The 20,941-nt window shown below is 45.7% G+C and overlaps 1 protein-coding gene across 2 annotated transcripts in view; it reads right to left on the bottom strand.

Moving 5' to 3' along the window:
• LOC147022589 (sorting nexin-15-like) overlaps positions 1 to 20,941 on the bottom strand; it is a 59,770-nt gene that overhangs the window by 22,407 nt on the left and 16,422 nt on the right. For both annotated transcript variants that reach the window (XM_085887307.1, XM_085887306.1), the window contains exons 2-5: positions 20,451 to 20,486; positions 15,427 to 15,547; positions 5,125 to 5,240; positions 4,714 to 4,912 (exon numbers count right to left, since the gene is read on the bottom strand). In XM_085887307.1, coding sequence (XP_085743433.1) covers positions 4,714 to 4,912; positions 5,125 to 5,240; positions 15,427 to 15,547; positions 20,451 to 20,486 — 472 coding nt within the window. The remainder of the gene's footprint in view (positions 1 to 4,713; positions 4,913 to 5,124; positions 5,241 to 15,426; positions 15,548 to 20,450; positions 20,487 to 20,941) is intronic.

Here is a 20,941-nt window from a genome sequence, read left to right as displayed (position 1 = left end):
GCCGTACCATCTGTCATCCCTCAGACTGGCAAGCAGCAGCTTCTTCGCTCAATACAGATCTGGATAAAATTACAAACTGGTCCAACACGTGGAATATATCTTCCAATCCGGACAAATCTCACACTCTCACTATGTCTCTCCAAAAGGATCATTTGGAAAAAAAAAAAACCCCATCCACTTTCTCAACATTCCTCTTGAAGAAGTCCTTTCTTTCAAGCTTCTGGGTCTCACTATCTGCCATGATAATTCCGAGAAAAGCCACATTTCCAATCTAGCCTCCAAAGCCATTCGCCGACTGGGAATCCTCCATCGTGCAAATCCTTCCTCAGCCCACCTGAGTTCCTAACCACATACAAATCTTTCGTTCACAGCCTGATGGAGTACTGCTCTCCGCTCCGGGCTGGTGCTCCTGCCTCTCACCTTTCTCGGCTTCATGCTGTGGAAACCAAGGGATTTCAAAACATTGGTATCTCTCGCGATAAGGCTGAGTCTTTGGGCCTCTCACCCTCTCTCACCTCAGGCAGGTCGGTGGTCTTTCTGTCTTCTACCGTCTCCTCTCCAGCCTCGCCCCCCCTGCTCTGTCTGAGATATGTACCCCCCATATTTCCGCAGGGCGCTCATGGTCCACCAACAACCCCCTTCTGGGAAAACTACCAAAATCACGAATCACTTCTCACCTTCACTCTTTCATTCCTCTTTTTCTCCGCCTTTGCAATAAACTCCCTCACTCTGTTCAATCCTATTCTTCCCTCCAGGCCTTCAAAACAGCTGTTCACCACCACCTCTTATCATCCCCCATCCAAATCCTTGATCTTTTCTACCACAGTTAATCCACCCCAAACCCACCTCCTTCAAATTCCCTGCTTTTGTTCCTGAAAGTCCCTGTAATATCCATCTTGTATACCCCGTGTTCCCCACCCCATCACTCCCTTCCACAGATCTCCTAATGTCTGTTCCCCACTGTTTTGTCATTCCTACTCCCGCCCCTCTTGTCTCATGCCCCCCTTGCTGCGCATTGTGTGTTCGCTCTCATACGAGCTGCAACAAGGTTTACAAAAAAAAATGTGGAAAACAAAGTTATGGCCTGGACAGACACACTGAACCTTTTTGGTAAATAAAGAAACACAGAAGCGATTTAAAATGCCGGCTATCTCATGCTTGATGTGCGGCAGACAGGCTGATAAGGGCTATTTGTACTGACAGTGACTTTGCCCTTTGACATTTTGACCCAATTATTAATTACTTTTCTCCATATTCTCACAATAAAGGATTGTTCAAAATTGATGACAAAAGTTCAAATGGTAAAAAAGTAATAACACGGACAGACACACAGAAGTGATTCCAAAACCCCATTTCCTGCTGCGTTGGCAAACAGGCTAATGATTCCACATAATAAACAACATTGAGCGACAAGAGGGAAATTAAACAGCAAACAATAAATTAGGCCATTGTTGGGAAGGTTTCTTTCTCATGAGCTTTGACAAAATGGAAAAATAAAACCATCCATTTCCGCCAACATATCCGTCGCTCAATGGAGTACTATTCTCCCCGATGTGCGAGCAACCCAACATCATCCACTCACCGTCCATCCGTCCGTCTCCGGACGCGTCTGGGCGGTGTTCGTCTCCGGACGCGTCCGGGCGGTGTTCGTCTCCGGACGCGTCCGGGCGGTGTTCGTCTCCGGACGCGTCCGGGCGGTGTTCGTCTCCGGACGCGTCCGGGCGGTGTTCGTCTCCGGACGCGTCCGGGCGGTGTTCGTCTCCGGACGCGTCCGGGCGGTGTTCGTCTCCGGGCGCGAGTTTGTCTTTGGATGTGTCCGAGCAGTGTTTGTGTCCAGATGGCTTGGCTCTGCATGCGTCCAGTGGGTTTTGTCAACGGACGTGTCCGGGCGGTGTTTCTCGTATGATCGGTATAAAATGAATTTCAGACGTTATTTTGTTTCCATCTTCACTGTTATTTGATGCAGAATCATTTTGATGACACAGTATGAATGGTAATTCGCACTCCACCGCACGTCTGCCTTCTCTTCCTCTCACTTTAGTCTTCCCTTACCCACCCCTCTCTCTCCCCCTCTCTCCCTCTGTCCCGTCCCACCCCACCCCTACCCCCCACCCACCCCCCGCCCCCATTTTTAGTATTCCCGTCAGTGAAGCGACGGGTGGTATTTGTTAGGACACTAATAACTGTCAATGTGTGCATGTGTGTGTGTCCTCCACATCTCCAGAACCATGAAACCTCGCAGCCTGAAACTTTACATGCACACTAAGAAAACTCCAAGGAAGTACATGAGTGAAAATTGGATGTTTGAGGTCATTAAAATACCCCATTTTGAAGAGAATTAATGGACTTCTTTAATTATAACCTTTATCAGGTGACCCTCGGCCACCTCACTCTCTGGGGTCTAAAGGCGTTTCCCGGGTTATCTAACTGGGGTCTGAAGCAGCCATGTTTTTTGGCCTGCTAAACCATGCCTTGACTTGGAACAGTCCACAACGATTTCTTAAAGATATCGTTTATTTCTTCGCTTTCCTCTCTCATATTATCGAATGCCTGATCATCATAGCTATGAATCGCTGGATACATTGCAATGCTTATGAACGCCTGGAGACGCCAGCGTTCGTGGCTTTCATTTCCGCACATGCGATAACCTCGAGAATCTGTTAAACCAAGCTGAATTACAAAATTTAAGCTCCTTAATCGAACTTTGCAGCAGTTGCGACTGCTAAAGAAAAAAGTGTTCATTTGTCCAGTTTGGACATATTTGACATTTTGGGCATCTCAGGGAGGTGTATGTTTAATATGACGGTTTGGTGATTGCTCATCGTGTGCCAAGCGAGCCGTTTATTATCAACAGTTTTGTTGGAGTGCTTAATCCAGTTAGTTTCCAAAATTTTTTGGTTTTTCAAAGATGGTGCCCATACCATGTGACCTTTGACGTCATAATTATCACTTAGAAAGTCTATGAAAAAAGACATAATATGGTGAAAATTTCATATCAATCAGACCAACAGTTGCTGACAAAATGAATTTAAAAGGGAATAAACCCAAAAATTGCTGGCGGAATAATAATAATCTATCTATAATTCCAGCAATCTTTGTGTGTCTGACTGTCTGTCTGTCTGTCTGCGATCCGATCAGATTGAAACTTGCCGGGAATATTGCCGGGGACCCGTGGATGTGCCTTTTCGAGGTTTGATATCGATCGGACGAGCGGTTCCCAAGTTACGGCCATTTATCTGTCGACCAATGACAAGACACGGTGCTATGACATGACGGATGACGTCACAATTAATGTTTATTTATTAATTAATTAATTTATTTATTTTGCACGATCGACAGTCCGATCTGATTGAAACTTGACAGGAATATTGCTGGGGCCCCGCGGATGTGCTTTTCAAGGTTTGATATTAATCGGATGAGCGGTTCCCAAGTTACGGCCATTTATCTGTCGACCAATGACAAGACACGGTGCTATGACATCACGAATGACGTCACAATTAATGTTTGTTTATTTTTATTTATTTTTTGCATGATTGACGGTCTGATCTGATTGAAAATTGCCAGGAATATTGCTGGGGACCCACGGATGTGCCTTTTCGAGTTTTGATATTAATCGGACGAGTGGTTCCCAAGTTACGGCCATTTATCTGTCGACCAATATCTGTGAGAGAGGGGGGCAGGAGAGGGGGGGATGTGAGTGGGGGTGAGAGAGAGGGGCGAGAGAGGAGCGGGGAGAGAGGAAGGGCGAGACTAGGGGGTGAGAGGGGGCAAGAGAGGGGGCGAGAGAGGAGGGGGGAGAGAGGGGGAGATAGAGGGGGCAAGAGAGGGGGCAAGAGAGGGGGAGAGAGAGGAAGGGCGAGACTAGGGGGAAGAGAGGGGGTGAGAGAGAGGAAGGGCGAGAGAGGGGGCGAGAGAGGGGGTGAGAGAGGGGCGAGAGAGGGGGCGAGAGAGGGGCGAGAGAGGGGGCGAGAGAGGGGGCGAGAGAGGGGGCGAGAGAGGGGGGCGAGAGAGGGGGGCGAGAGAGGGGGCGAGAGAGGGGGGCGAGAGAGGGGGGCGAGAGAGGGGGCGAGAGGGGGGGCGAGGTACCCTAAAGGCGTGGTACCCTAATAATAACATTAATAAACAACATTCTCCTCCTAAGATAACAGTATCATTTGCATTTTTAAAATCTGAAAGTCATTTTTGTGTTTTTCTATTTCTTGTCCAACTGAGCTGCCCGTCCGTTCTGTGAGCTCGTCGGCTCTCGCGAAGCACATACGGACCTACATATTGGTATGTATTCTTCAAGAATGGAGTTGCGTTAGAAATACTAAAAATCCACCACTATTCTACTTCCACTTCAATAGCCCAAATTGCTCTCACTTCCTGGTGAAAGATATTATCCAAAGCCTTTCAAGAACCGGCTGGTTTGGCTTGACAGTCAACTGAAGGTGCAAAAATTTGCACTTTGCTCAGAGTGCCGATGATAACTCATCTACTCTTCGTGCAAGACACCATGGAATCATTAGGGTCTACAACTAATGCTCGCTGATGGTACAGCCAGATCAATGTTCATCCAAGGGAGGTCACAGTGTGTGATGCAATGCCCTGTCTGCTAAACAACAATCCAACAGTTTATAGGTCGAGAATTCAGGTCAAGAATCGAACAAAGATAAGAAAGCTCAAACATAAGCGCACCGTCACCCATGTACCTTTCATTATTGTAAAAAGTACCTTTGGGCAGATCGGGTAAAATGTCCAAACCAAGCAGAGCATCTTCATCGAATGAACCAGAGTGTTTGGAACCGGAAGGCTCTGTAAAAGGACCAGTCAAACAAGAGGTTTGTACACTCTCATCTCGAGGAAATGGCACGAGAGGGTCCGGGAGACCAATCGGAGCATTCGTCTCACTGGGCAACTGTTCCTCCCCACCCTGCACAACATGAACACAAAGGCAGTTTTTAAGTTTCAAAATGCATTCTTAAAAAAATAATTGACTCACGAAACATGAAAGATGAATCACAAAAGAGTGCATCTAATTTACATTTAAACGAGAATTTAAAAAGAATAAAAAAAAAAAAACCTCTGGTGTTCAAGTACGATGACCCCAAACAATCAGAACACGCCACTGCATGCGTAACTTGCCTCGAAAAAGCTCTTCAGCTGTTTGCTGTTGTGAAGAGCCGTTATGGTGGAGGCAAACCGCAGCAGTTCCTCCGCACTCTTTCGTCTTTCTTTAATAACAGCCTCTTCAAAGCGACCTGAGTGGAGCACAAAGACAAAAACCAAAATGACCACTCCATGGAATGTCATGTGTCCGGAGTGTCAGCATCAAGCACATGCCGCATCGAGTGGAGATGGGGTTATAAGGGGGATTGGAGGGACACGTGGTGGTGTGTGCGTGGGGGAGTTAGTCGACATCTCACACATCGTCGCATGGAGAGGTTGAATAATCAAAAAAAAATGAAAATACTTCAGATGTTCGTTCCTTTGTGGAGCTGCTCCACTTTCAGCATTTAATTTATTTTGATTTTCAAAAGCGTGCATTTTGTCCAATCCCTTCTTAGAGTTCATCTTCAAACACCCAGAACATTGACTCCAACAAGCCGGCCATCTCATGCTCCATGAAAGAAAACGCAGAAAGCTCAAGACACATTACGTCGTTCAACGGGAATAACATCGAAGTTCAGATCGGCTCAGTGTCTGTGGCATAAACCCAGTTGGGCAGGAATACTTGCAGCTCCAACCCGACCGAACTGAAGTTTAGGGATAACCTCATCTTGGTAGCAACAATGAACTCGCTGTCGGTGCAAAAGGATAAAATGTGAATAACCACATGACTGCATACTCATTCATGCAGGTGCTTTCTTCAATAAAACTAAAGCTGATATTGTTTGTTTTTTATTCCACAAAATATAGACTCGTGGAGGAGTATGGTGTCAGAGGGCAATGGGGTTATGTACTGATATTGGGGCAGTGGGGCAACATTCAAACATAATAAGCAAGGTAAGGAATGAACAGGGGAAAAGGAAAGAGAAGAGGGAAAGAAAGCAGGAACTTGCAAGCAGAGGGTTGGGTGGTGGGTGGTTGGGGACAGAGGGAAGAAGGTTATTACAGGGGAAGAAATGATGGTGAGTGTGGGTTTGGAGAACAAGATGGTGATTTAGTGCTAACTTTAAACTCTGGAGTGAAGAGTGTGATTGAAAAGCCAAAATAAGTCAAGGCAAAAGGAAGCGTGGAAGTGGGCAGTACACCTGGATTTTTTTTTTTTTTTTGTATACCTTGGTCGAGGCTCGTATGAGAGCTAACACACAACTCACAGCAAGGAGGCATGAGACAAGAGGGGCGGGAGTGGAAGGGACAAAACAGTGGGGAACAGACACATTAGCTGAACTGTGGAAGGGAGAGGGATGGGGATGGGACGGGGGACATGGCGAAGAGAAGATGGACATTTCAGGGACTTTCAGGAAGGAAAGCAGGAGAATTGAAGGAAGTAGGCTTGGGTGGATTATCGAGGGTAGAAAAGATCGAGGATTTGGATGGGGGAAGATAAGAGGTGGTGGTGAACAGCTGTTTTGAAAGCCTGGAGGGAAGAATGGGAAAGAATAGAGTGAGGAAGTTTATTCCAAAGGCGGGAAAAAAGAGGAATGAAAGAGTGAAGATGAGCAGTGATTCGTGATTTTGGTAGTTTTACCAGAAGGGGGTTGTTGGCGGACCTTGAGCGCCCTGTGGAAATGTGGTGGGGACAAATCGCAGAGAGAGCAGGGGGGGGCAAGGCTGGAGAGGAGTCGGTAGAAGACAGAAAGACCACCGACCAACCTGCGGTGATTGAGTGAGAGGCCCAAAGACTCAGCTTCATTGCGGGAGATGCCGATGATCTTAAATGCCCTGGTTTCGACAGCGTGAAGCCGAGAAAGGTGGGAGGCAGGAGCACCAGCCCAGAGGGGAGAGCAGTACTCCATCAGGCTACGGACAAAAGCTTTGTAAGTGGTCAGGAGTTCAAGAGGGCCGAGGAAGGACTTAGCACGACGGAGGATTCCCAGTCGGCGACTGGCTTTTGAGGCGAGGTTGGAAATGTGACTTTCCCAGGAAAGGTCATGGCAGATAGTGAGACCTAGAAGCTTGAAAGAAAAGACTTCTTCCAGAGGATTGTTGAGAAAGTGGATGGGGGGGTTTTGTAAACAGTCCTTTCGAAGAGACATAGTGAGAGTGTGAGATTTGTGTGGATTGAAAGACATGTTCCACGTGTTGGACCAGTTTGTGATTTTGTCCAGATCTGCAGTGAGCGAAGAAGCTGCTGCTTGCCGGTCTGAGGGATGACAGATGGTACGGCAGAGAGTGGAGTCGTCGGCAAAGAGAAATAGAGGATTTTCCAGAGAGTCCGAGAGATCATTGATGAAAACCAGAAAAAGAACAGGGCCCAGAACGCTACCTTGAGGAACTCCAGCCTGCACAGGAAGAGGGGATGAAAGAACTCCATTTAGGGCCACACGTTGACTGCGACAGGAGAGGAAGTCTGCGAGCCATGAGTGTAGATGGCCTTGGATACCATGGGAAGAGAGTTTGGTGAGTAGGGCAGGGTGCCAGACTGTGTCAAAAGCACGTGATATGTCCAGGGATACGGCTCGGATTTCCTGTCTGGCATTGAGGACCTCCATCCATTGATGGGAGAGCAGAAGCAGCATATCCAGGGTAGAGTGACCTGGTCTGAAACCAAATTGATGATTAGAAATCAAGCCATTGGAGAAGAAGAAGGATTTCATGTCTGAAGCGATGATGGATTCCATCACCTTGCTGATGATTGGGAGAAGGCTGATTGGTCTGTAGTTACAGGGATCTGTTTTTGCACCTTTTTTCTGCAGGGCAGTGATGTTAGCAGATTTCCAAGCAGATGGCAGATGACCTTGGGCAAATGAGAGGGTGAATAGAGCAGAGAGAGGGTGAGCAAGAGCAGAAGAGCAGGCTTTGAGGACACGTGGGCTGATGCCGTCTGGATCGGTTGCAGAATCTGACTCGAGGTTTGAAAGCAAGCTCTCCACCTTGTCAGGAGAAAAGGATACAGAGTCCAGGGACAGTTGGGTGCGACTAGGTAAAGTGGGTAGAGATAGTGATGGGTTTAGGACACAAGATTTAGCTGCAAACACCGAGTTTAGACATTCAGCTGTATCACGTGTGGAATCAGCAGTGCGGCCATTTGAGGTAAGGGAGGGGATGGAGGGGGAACATACACCAGAAACAGATTTGATTAAACGCCACCAGGATTTTGAGGAGGGAGAGAGGTTTGAGAGTTCAGACTTGAGATGAGAAAGATGTTGTTTTCTGGCTCTCCTGAGGGTAGATACACACTTGTTCCGAGCTTTGTGGAAAGAACTGAGATTGCCCTCAGTTGGGTTTGCTTTCCATGAGGCAAAGGCAAGTTGTTTCAGGACAACTGCCTCGCCACAAGCTTCAGTAAACCAAGGGCGGGAGGAAGGGTAAGACAACTGAACACGAGAGGGGATAAATCTGTGCATGAGGGAGAGCAAGTTTCTTTGAAAGAATTCCCAGGATGAGTTGATGTTTGAGAAAGTAGTGATAGGAGACCAGTCTGTAAGTTTGATGGCTGCTCGGAGACCCTGCCAGTCGGCTTGAGTGAAATGCCAGACTCGACGGCGGTGAGGTGGTTCTCTGATAACAGCCAGAGAGATGTCCACTTTGACAAGGACGTGGTCAGAAGAACCAATTGGAGCGAAGGAAGAGCAGCAGATATTGTCAGGGAAATTTGTCAAAATCAGATCCAGAAGAGATGGAGTACCATTGGTTGAGATCCGGGTCGGGAAGTTGACCGATTGAGTCAGTCCCAATGAGTCGCAGAAAGCTTTTGCTGAGGTGCCATGGCAGGTGAGAGAGGTTCCCACACCTAGCCAACTGGCGTGATGACAATTGAAGTCACCACATAAGAGGAAGAGAGAGTTTGGATGAGAATATAGAAGATGGTCCATGTTTTCAGATAGTGAGGTGTAGATGGAGTCATCACTGTTCGGTGGACGGTACAGTACACATATAAACATGAGGTGGGAGTGGAAGGAAGCCGAAGCCAGAGGTATTCCTGGGGGTGTGGGGGAGTGAGAGCAGTGCATGGAGAGTGAGGAATAGAGTCTTTGATGAAGAGAGCAACACCTCCACCAGGACGAGGCTCAGGTCTGTCATACCGTAAGAGGGAGTAACCAGGGAGAGATACTTGGGAGTCAGACACGTCTTGGGAGAGGAAAGTTTCTGTTAGGCAGATAATGTCTGGTTTGTCAGTGGCAACCTGTATGGAAAGATCTGAAAGGTTTGAGCGAAGGCCCCAGATATTTGAGGTCCACACTTTTAATGAAGAGGAAGGGGAGGAGGCTTTGGGTGCAGGAGGTGGAGGGGGAGGGGGAGGGTAGGACAAGGGACGAGGGGGGCAGGTAAGGAGGGTTGCTGAAGGAGTGTGGGGTATTGCAGAATAGCGAGGGGAGGGGGTCGAATGAGGAGGAGAAAAGGCTCTGTGGTGCTGGGAGAGAGGGGGGACAAGAGACAAGGAAGAAGGCAGTTGAGGATTTGAGGAGGTGGAGTGAAGAGATGGAGGTGAGAGGGCAGTGGAGGGAGGCAGGTTGGTGGATGAGAGGGGGGCAACTTTGAGAAGGAAGAGTGAGGGGGATGAAAGGTGGGAGAAAGGTGAGGGGGAATTTTTGAGAGAGGTGAGAGGGAGGCCTGGAGGGAGAAGAGTGGGATGGTTGCTTTGAGAGTGAGAGTGAGAGTGAGGGGTGAGGGGGGTGAGTTGGCACTGAAGTTGGAAAAAAAGAATGTTTGATGGAAAGTGAGCATCCATGGCAAACTGTGGTTTTTAAAAAAATTGGGGGGGGGGGGTTTCACCAGGTAAGTGTTACTGCAGGAATGCATGAGTACTGGGGACGCTGGGGATGGTCTGATGGCTGCGAAAGAGCAGAGGAAGCAAGACCAGAGGAGAGGAGGTTAAAATAAATAAAATTGGAACAGAACTCGGTAGAGCGCATACCTCCGCCAGACTGAACAATTTACATTTTGTATCCCAGACAGGCGGAATGTGGACCTGAACCAAAATCAAATCGGCTTGTTCTTGTCACCTAACCAATTCATCCACCTAGTTTTGTCATAAATGGTCCACAACTTTTTTTTTTTTTTTTGGCCCCATCTCTCAACGGTGAAGCATCACTGAGAAATTTTAAACATTCTCGCGTTCGGATCCAGATTCAGTTCTTCACCAAACTCAAAATGATTTGTCGTCACACACCCAGCCTGTCCACAAAGTTTTGTCCAAATCTGTCCGTAACTTTGAAATATGCTATATATCGGTTTTGGGCCGAACACTCAATGGTGAAGAATCACTTTCTAAAATTCTGGTATCTGGATTCTCACCATAATCGAATCATTTCGTCACTGTTACACACCCGGCCACCAAATTTCCACCAAATTTCGTAATATCATGCTGTAAGAATCACTTAAGAAATTAAAAAAAATTATAGTTTCCGGATGCGGATCCAGATCTTCACGAAAATCTCATCACTTCGTCCTTGTCAAACACTAAACTTGTCGTCCGAATCCATCCACACGTTTTCAGATATCCTGTTCACAGACAGACAGACAGACAAACAAGCCGGGAGGCAACATGGGTGGTCGCTACATAATTGCATACTAGTCATACAGTTTTTGACGGATTGGGCTGAATTTTTTTGAAAAGGAGGTTGATTGTAGTGTGCATAAAAGCGCATGAGACTAAGAAGAGACTAAGAGACAAAGAAGCCAATTTTTGATTTTCGAAAAAATTATTTTTTTAGGATTTTTCAAACATTTCAAAGTCCCGTTGCTAGGCAACGGTGGGGTCCATAGCAACGGTGCTCAAAAGCATACAACTAGATCCTGGTATGAACCTACCTGTCAAGTTTCATCAAAATCAGTTGACTCCTCTGGCGCCCAGAGCTGTCCATTACATACAAACATACAGACAGACGGAAAAACTGAGAATAAGGGTACTCCAGCGACCACCCAACAAACAAACAGGGGTGAAAACGTAACCTCCGTCCACCTTCGGTGGCGGAGGAAGCAAAGAGAACCCCGATCTCTTTGCAATGTGAAAGCACCAGACCTTGTGCTTCTGCCGCATCACAGGAGATGCCAATAATATTGATAGATTTTGATGCTGCAGAGTCTGGATCTCGAGTCAAACCCAGGTTAGATATCTCAAAGACGAGTGTGCATACCTGGATGGCATCCTGCCCTGGAAATAGATCGGGAGGTTTATTTGATCTTTCAGGAATGACATGGTGAGACTAAGATTTTCCAGCATTGGAGGACATGTTCCTTTTGTCAGACCAGCATCTAATCAATTCCAGATTAACAGAGATTGAACGTCGGTGGGATCGGGTACCACAGATTATTGTGGATTAATCTGCAGAGGAAGAAGGGGGGGTTTTCCAAAGCAGTGGTGAAGTAGTGTTTTCTGGATGTAAGGAACAAGACTGAGCCCAAGGAACTGCTTTGGGGAACCCCGAGCTTCATTTGGAAAGGAGAGGAAAAATATTCCGTCGACAACACAAGTGAAGGAAGATGAAAGTCAGGTATGATGTGGGCCTTGTGTGACACAGGCAGCAATGTTAGCAAGCAGCTGCAGATCATGATGCCAGACTGCATCAAATGCCCGAGACATGTCCTGAGGGAGATTGTCCTGACCTGACCTCTTATTTAAGATTTAGAAATTCCGACATATCCACCCAAAGGTGAGTGACTGGGACAGAATCAAAACCTATGGACAGAGATCAGGCTATTTGAATAAAGGAAAGACTTGAAGACAACATTGATAATATATTCCATTGATAAAATTGGAAGCAAGCATACTACTGGCCAGTAGTTAAAAAAAATCCATTTTTTGAGCTCTTCTTACGAAAGGCAGAATAAATTACACGACGACCAGGCAGAATTAGAGGGGCAGCCAAAGGTAAGGGACAGGCTGAGGAGAGCGAACAGAGGACAATCAAGAGCAGCACCCAGACCAAGGTTTGAAAACATGAGAACTGATGCCATCGAGGTCGAACGCCAACGCAGGGTCAAGGCTAAACACAACTTATTTTATATTGGGTGTGAAAGGTAGAGTCCAGTAGGCAACAGTTGGGGGGGGTTAAGTGGAGACAAAGCTGGATGGGTCTAGTACACAACAATTGGAGAGAACATTGAGCCATTCTGCTTCATCTCGCGGACAGTCTGTGATCAGGCAATTTGAGGTGAACATGGAGATGGAGTGGAAGTTCACACCAAATACGTGACATAGCACCACCATCACTTTGAGGAAAGAGACTGATTGGTGGGTTCAATCTTCAGATTAGCAATAAGATCCTTTCTGGATTGTTTTAAAGATGGATACACACTAGTTGTGAGCCTCACAAAGGAACCTAAAGTTGCCCTTAGACAGGTTAGCCTTCTATATTGGGGGGGAAAAAAGCTGTACAATTCCAACTGCCTTACCACTAGGTCGAGTGGACCAGGGCTGACCAGAGTGGATAGGATAGGCACAGGCAAAATGAGGTAAAAGCGTAGATGAGAGTTGGCTTTTGTGAAAGTATTCTCATGTGGGATCATTACCTGATGCAATGGAGATGGAAACACAATTATTTCATGAGAGAGCAGATAGTAGTCGTGGCAGTTAGCAGGGGGTCCGTCCTTAACCCTGGAGTGGTACAGCCATTTCCTTATAGGCGAGACATGGCCATATGGCTGGGTGTGAGACACCCAGGTATGCCACCACAGAGTTCAATTAATATCAAATTTGCTTTCCGACCTGAAACCACGGGTTGCTCTCGATGGCATCATTCTGTCGTCTCATTATCTTCCTCTTGAGACTGGATTTCCACAACGTTGTGGTTTTAAGGACCACCTCAAAATTCTGGATCGCCATCGATGACCTCTCCACTGCAGTCCTCTGCATCAGTATGCTGATGACCCGACCCTATGCAGAACAGTACACCAATCTTCTGAGAGGCAATGAATGTGTCAATACACCACCTGTCTACATCTCGAGAAAATAAATAACACTCAGCTGCCTGCAATGTACTATAAATGGAGGTGTGTGTGTGTGTGTGTGTGTGTGTGTGTGTGTGTGTGTGTGTGTGTGTGTGTGTGTGTGTGTGTGTGTGTGTGTGTGTGTGTGTGTGTGTGTGTGTGTGTGTATGTGTCATGTTTTTTGTGGAGCTCTACCGGAGCTTTCTGATGTGGAATGTGACACACCAAAATTATCGTTATGAACTCACGAGTTAATTAAACCAGTTAACTACAAAGAATCCGGAACAATTCCTATGTTTTAAACACATTCCATGTTAAGGTGTATAGAGCAGCTCAATACGTCCTTCCACGGCATGGCATTTTAATTTCAAAATAAATGACAAAAAGAAGGATAACATTCATTGTAACAAAGCATATATATAAATTAATACTAATAATAATAATAATAGCAGTATCATTTGGTAATAATAGCAATGAATGGCTAATCTGCACCTTGGCCCAAGCACATCTGTGCTTGGTGAAAGGCAAGTTAATGCTCCGGCAGTATGGCAGGCAGGTATGCTACAAGGCCATGAAGACAAATGAAAATGAGATTCAATGGACCAACAGGCCCCATAGTGTCTTTAAATAGAGGAAATTCCCAAGCTCTAACTCTATCCCTCCATAAGGATCAGCTGTCAAACCTCTATTTGCTTCTTTGGACATCCCTTAAAATGTGCAATGACTGGAGAAACTTGGCTCCATTATCTATCACAACCTTTCCGAAGTGGACCACTTCTAAAAACAGGACTCTGAGGCTGGTGAACAACTTGGCATTATGAGCAGAGCCAAGTTCATTCTCAGCAATGCATAGCTCATCACAGCGTAAAAGGCCTTCATCATAATTACCATAGAGTATGGCCCACCACTCTGGCCTAATCAGCAGCTTCCCATGTTGTTCACCTGGAGGAAATCAAATGCAAGGCTTTTGTAGAATATTGCATTGGCATGTCTCGGCAGGAGGCCGAGTCCCAGGATTTGCGTCTTGCCCACCACAAGCAGGTCGTGGACTCTAGTTTTCAATACCTCACTCCAACAACCCTCCCTTCCCACTGTCCATCGACAACCCACCTCCAATTCTCTCCTGGAATCACACCTCCATCTCTCTATTTTATCATCTGTGGAACAGACTCCCTTTATGTGGTGCCTCTTTTGTTCTCTCCACTCTAAGAGTGCCAATGCTCAATACCTCATGCCTTCTCCCATATAGCCACCCACCATCTCTTCCACTCCTCATGCTAATCCGATCTCCTCCAATCTCCTCCTCCTCCTCCTCATGCTCCTCCTGCTCCCACTTAATATTTTTATGCCAGCTCTTCCTACCATTGTTGAAATGCAGAATTTGCAGTTTTGGATTCCCCTCCCCTTCACCAAGAGGGAACACAAGTTGGATTTTGAATGTCATGAGACAGAAGTCCTCTTTTTCACTTCTTTCACTCACGACTCCTTCGCGATCCAGCAGAGAGTTTTTGTCTGCCTATTGCCGATATACCCTCAATCAGTCTGTAAACCTGGAGCGATACGTCGTTTAGCTCCTCCACGACCTCAGACTTCTGTCCTGTACAAAATAAAATAAAATTCTGCCATGATCAATCTGAGGCCAGACAACTCAAAGTCAAACGCCTTACAAAACGACGTGTCCCAGCAAACTAATGTTATGACGTGTCAATACAGTCATCACTATCTTCAGTAAATTGGTTCTCTGAGGGCTATCCGACCAACAGAGAATCGAAGGAAGAATTTCCTGCGATCTTCTTCCAATTGATGTCTTCCGGGAGCATAATCCGGATACTTCCCAGTTTAGAACGACTCACTTAAGAATCCCGTAAAATTTCCCCCTCTGAACAGGTCAGCAAGTTCTTCGCATCCACACATCTCTGAGCAATGACATTAGTTTGTATTTGTTCAAGTATTCAGTTTCTCAAACCTCTTCTATAAGGCCCAATGTAAAATCCCAGGAAGATAAAAGCATACCGAGGATAAAATGGTGCGGAAATACTCGAAGATGGAAAAATAAATTGAAAAGAAGATAAATTTAAAATGATCAACTCAAATCAACGTATGCAAAAACAAAACGAAAGCATCATCATCATCATCATCATCATCATCATCATCATCAAGTTAAGCACTTAAGTGTATTTGATGTAAAAGACCCTATAGGGGGGGTAGGGGGTTGTGTGTAGTGAAATATTTAAACACAGTCAGGTCAACCTTGGATGATAGTGATGGCTCATGCAACTTTGTTTTTGGGATTAAAGTGCCCAAAATGAAATTTTCATTCATAAAGGGATGTCGTTAGGGGTATTCTACTTGTCATGCATTGTCTAAAGAGGGAAGCACATTCTATCGCAAAATCCAACAGCAATGTACCAAACACGGTAGGCTTGGGAAAAGGAGGGAATTCCTCTTCCTTCCGAAAAAGATTCCGATGAATGTACAAAAGATCTCGATGCAGCTTCCGAAAGTCGCTGTAACGTCGCCAAACCACAGTCTGCAACAGAGCACGTTCAGTTAAATGGTGCATGAGAAACGTTGTTCATAAAGAGCATTTGGTGACTGTCACATGATTCCTGAAATAGAATTAAAATATTTTGACAAAAGAAGAAAATCCTCTCAACGAGAGCTTTTCCCTCAATAAATGAATATATATATATATATATATATATATATATATATATATATATATATATATATATATTTATTTATTTCAGGTTTTGAGGTCGACAGGGAGGGAGGAGATTCATGAGGGGGTTTCTCAGACCTGCTTTCCTGACCTCTAAACCTGTAAGCCAACAAGCCAAGGATAACTCCGCGGCTCGACGGGTTGCTAAGGCTGGGGTAACTAAACCAAGTAGGGTCCTCACGCCCAGCGTTGCATTACCGACTGGTGATCTAGTTATCTCAAATAGGGAACTAGGCTCTCAACGTCCCACCTGTATTTACTTATAAGGTACGGCCGAGTGAAACCGCAGGTGGGGCGTTGACTATATCTCGGACAGCGAAATAGTGGAGCACAACCTCCTGTCTGCTTATTATGTACATACTATGCCGAACCAATGGAGGAACAGACAACCGGGCAGGTTTGAAACAGTTTGTCGACGTACACCATGTATTTACAAGCACATGTCAAGTATTTACAGGCAGGCAAAGACACAAAAGAAAGCAATTTACCCTCAGCAAATACAAGATCCACTTACACAATCTTACTTACATGAAAGCACAAGACAGGCACACCACAATCATCCAGGAAAGTAGAGAGATGGAGAGGAAATGTAGGGGGAGAGAGAGAGAGAGAGAGGGAGAAGGAGGAGAGGGAGAGAGAAGGAAAGACAGAGAGAGGGAGAGAGAGAAAGATCGGGGCTTCGGGTCGGCCCCTCCGCAGCTGTAAAGACGTTCACACATAGTACACACATGAGAATCAAAATGCTACACACCCCTTCAGCTGCTGGACCGGTTTTATCCCTTGTTGGCGAATAATCAGCGACAGCGCAGATAGCAATGCATATCAATGAGGCTCCCAAGCATGTACCATGTGTAAATGTCAAAAGAAGCCAATATACTGAATAAATGAAACACGAAGACCGACCCACATCTCTCACCTGTGAATGGAGAGAATAACCAATTTGATCTCACCTAATCAATTAAACCAAGGTCGCTAGGATTATACAAATAAATTAACTCCTCCCTGGCTCGTCCAACAGAGGAAACTGCATAAAGCAACCATGAAAGGCTTCCCAAGGTAAGCTCTTTTCTGTTTCAAACCCTTCCTCAAGTTCCTCCACAGCTGTAAGGACATTCATAAATAGCACACACATGAAAATAGCACACAAATGAGCAGCTGAAAGGGTGTGTAGCATTGGGATTCTATGTACGTATTTATATATATATATATATATACATATATTCTTTTTTTTTCTTTTTTTTTTAAGAAGAAGAAGGCGCTTCCAACCAAAAGTAAAAAACCTCGATCAAGTCCGCTAATTTGAGCAAAAAAGCGAGAACAGACCCGGTCTCAGGGCAAGGTTTCACCAGCTTCACAGCCGGCTTCATCAGGCACAATAGACCCCAGGCCTCGGCACGTGCCCCGTTTTTATTTCGATGCGACCGCTCATTTCCGGTCATGTGCTGGTGCTCGAAGTCAAATGGAGGAGTGCTTTTTACCCCTCAACCCGAATTGGCTATGGGGTATTGTTGTCATAGGCATTGTCCGGGCGGGCGTCCGGGCGTCCGTCCGTCTGTCAACTTTTGGTTTCCGTCAATTTTGAGGAGAACGCCTTGTCCGATTAAATCCATTTTTGCAGGGTGTGTTGGGGTTGAGTCAAGGAAGGTTCCTTTCCAAAATGGGCGCGCTGCGATTTTCAAAGTGGCCTCCATGGCAGCCATCTTGAAATTGGTTTCCGTCGATTTCGAGGAGAACGTCTTGTCCGATTAAATCCATTTTTGCAGTGTGTGTTGGGGCTGGATAGAGGAAGGTTCCTTTCGATAATTAGTGTGATGTGATGTCCAATATGGCGGCTAGGGCAGCCATCTTGAATTTGGTTTCCAGACAATAATTGGAGAACGGCTTGACAGAGTGATTTTATTTTCATGGGGGTATAATGGGGGGGTGGTTAGAGGAAGGTTCCTTTCGATATTCAGTGCAATCTGATATCCAATATGGCGGCTAGGGCAGCCATCTTGAATTTGGTTTCCGGACAATAACTTGAGAACGGCTTCACACATCGATTTTATTCTGGCGAGGTATAATGGGGTTGGGTAGAGGAAGGTTCCTTTCCAAAATGGGCATGTTGCGATTTTCACTGTGGCCGCCACGGCAGCCATCTTGAAATTGGTTTCCGTCAATTTTGAGGAGAACGCCTTGTCCGATTAAATCTATTTTTGCTGGGTGTGTTGGGGTTGAGTCGAGGAAGGTTCCTTTCAAAAATGGGCGTGCTGCCATTTTCAATATGGCCACCATCTTGAAATTGGTTTGCGTCAAGGGGCTGAGGGGTTACGCCCACTTTGCGGTGCTATTTTTAATTTTGCAAAAGAAAAAACAAACGTCAAATCACATCATTGAAGGGGGTGCTCTGCTCTTTTTTTGTTTTATTTACACATGATCTGGTGTTGTATGTGTGTGGGTGAACATGTGTGTGCGCTTGTTGTTTTTGTGTTTGGGTTTACGGGGCACGATCACGGCTGGTTTTGTGTCCGGGTTGAGGATGATGAGGTGTTGGTTGTGTGGGTGTTGAGGTTTTCGTTAGGTGTTGTGCACATGTGGATGTGGTGTTTGGGATTGGGTGTTTGTTGTTGACCTCATCCAGCCGTTTTCACCATCCAGTTTTCGCTATTTGCATGAGAAGTGTGTATTGTGTGGGTATGTCCACCATCTCCCCAGTTAGGCCACCCTCCCGGCTCTTCACGTGCCACACTTCCAAAATCAACCTGTGAATCAACCAAAACCAACCTTCCAAATTGGAAGCAGACCACATGCCTCGTGGTTGCAGCAGGTTGGTCAGCATCCCAAGGAGATGGAGATGGGTCAGGAATCTCCCTGGGGGTTGGCCAGATGGAGGCCCCTGAAGTACTGATGGAAGTGGACACAGCGCCGCGCCGCTCCAGCGCATGCTCCCATACCTAACCTAACCGAAGGTGGACGGAGGTTTTGTTTTCACTCCTGTCAATTTGGTTGTGTGGAGGATATCTCAAAATTTTCTGGACGCATTGGGATGAAATTTTGTGGGCAGGTTGAGTTTGTGACAAGGATGGATTGATTAGATTTTGGTGATGATACGGATATGTATCCGGATACTAGAATTTCAAAGTGATTCTTCACCAATAAGGGATAGGACTAAAAAACGATACATAGCACGACATCTCAAAAAAGTTGGACGGATTCGGATGAAACTTGGTGGACAGGTTAGATGTGGCACAAAGAAGAACAGATTCAATTTTGGTGAAGAATCAGAATCTGGGCCCAGATAAGAGAATTTTTTAAAGTTTTTTTTTTTTTAAACTGATTCTTCACCATTGAGAAATGGGGCCAAAAACTATGTACAGCATGGTGTCTCAAAAAGTTGTGGATGAGTTTTGTCAAAACTTGGTGGATGAGTTGGGTAGGTAACAAGAACAAGCCAATTTGATTTTGGTTCAGGTCCGGATCCAGATCCGACTCAGTGGGATACAAAACTTAAATTGTTCAGCCTGGAGGAGGTATGTGCTCTCCTGAGTGCCGCTGCAGTTATGTATGAATTGTTCTGCTTTGATCCATCAACATCTCAGAAGTCATGTCAACAGCAAATCTCTCTGGCTTAAAATAAATAAAATAAATAAATATTGTTGCCTCTCAATGTAATAACTCCAATAAAGTTGGATGTGAATGTTTGATCGATAACTATCTGATCACAGACAGGTGCAATCGTCAATATTTGTTACTCTGATCAATGTGTAATGCATGTTATTAAATACATATTCCTCATTATATGATAAATATCAAGGGAAAAGGAATGTGGTCGTGCTATTTTAGGTCATCTCGATTCTCAAATTGATGAACTTATAAAATGGGTCATGATGTGTTCGGATGTCTGTCTGTCCATCCCTCCGGTCATATTTTTTATAAACTTTTTGCTATTTTTCCTACTCCTCCTTTATCACCAGGCTGATTGTTCTGAAACTTGACACATTAATACCAGACAGTACCCCACACAATTGCTCAGGCTTCGACTTTTCAATTTCGGTTAATGGGGGGTGGGGGGGGTTATCCCCGAAAGTTTGGATCCCAATTGGACACATGAATACAAGACAGTAGCCCGCACAATCACTCATCCTTCTATTTTTCGATCATGAGGACTCCCAGTGGGGGTTATCCCAAAACCTTCATATCCCTATTTTTTACTCCTCCCTTATCACTTATCATGCGGCTGATTTTTCTAAAACTTGACACATGAATACAAGACAGTGGTCCACACAATCGTTCGTGCCACAATTTTTCGATTTTGGATCATAGGGGCTCCGGGGAGGGAGGGGAGGGCACCCCCTGAAACTTCGGATCCTTACTCATCCCTTATTCACCAACTGATTACTCTGAAACCCAATACAGCCTTTCTCCTTGATGGTCTGCAGGATCGCTCGGTCTTACATTTTTTGATATCTGATCAGTGGGGCTTCCAGGGGGGGTTCCCCAAATCTTGCCCTGCAACTTTCAGTTCCAGGTGATCGAGTTGGCATGGCTTCAATTCTCGGACTACAACCTCAAGAGATGCTGTCAGCCCACTTGGGGCTGTGTTTTCACATGTCAGAATTGCATATACAAGTTAAATCACAGTAGAAATGTAACTGTGTGTGTGTGTGTGTCACTATAGGGGGGTTGATGCAGTTATCCTACGGTTAATGTGATAGTATTCGATAAAACATACCTCCTGCACATCCGCTGGACGTTTCTGTGAAGAAACCTGTTCAGAAACACAATCAGGAAAACACAAGACTTGACATTAGACAAACATGGCCATGACCTTGTATTGAAGTTCCTTAGTGCAAACTTTAGTCACAATCATGAAAGGTGGAACAAAACACCAAATTTGGTAGTCATCATATGAGGCAGAAGATTATCAAAAGAGGAGCCATGAGCACAGGGCACCTGGGGGTCATAGTTTACCATTAGGGACCGTCATCGGATGCCACCTTTCCAACAAGTCAGTTTGTCAAATTTCTACCCAGCTGGAGCTGCCTCAGTCAACTGTAAGTGCTGTTATTGTGAAGTGGAAATGTCCAGGAGCAATAACAGCTCAGCCACGAAGTGGTCGACCACACAAGCTCACAGAACGGGACCGCCGAGTGCTGAAGCGCGTAGCACAGAAAAATCATCTGTCGTCAGTTGCAACACTCACTACCGAGTTCCAAACTACCT

The sequence above is a fragment of the Eptatretus burgeri genome, chromosome 7 (assembly GCF_056783735.1).
Source record: "Eptatretus burgeri isolate ZD-2024b chromosome 7, Ebu_testis_v1, whole genome shotgun sequence".
Lineage (NCBI taxonomy): Eukaryota > Metazoa > Chordata > Myxini > Myxiniformes > Myxinidae > Eptatretus > Eptatretus burgeri.
Note: the sequence above shows the minus strand (reverse complement) of the source record. Positions and strands in the feature narration are given on the sequence as shown.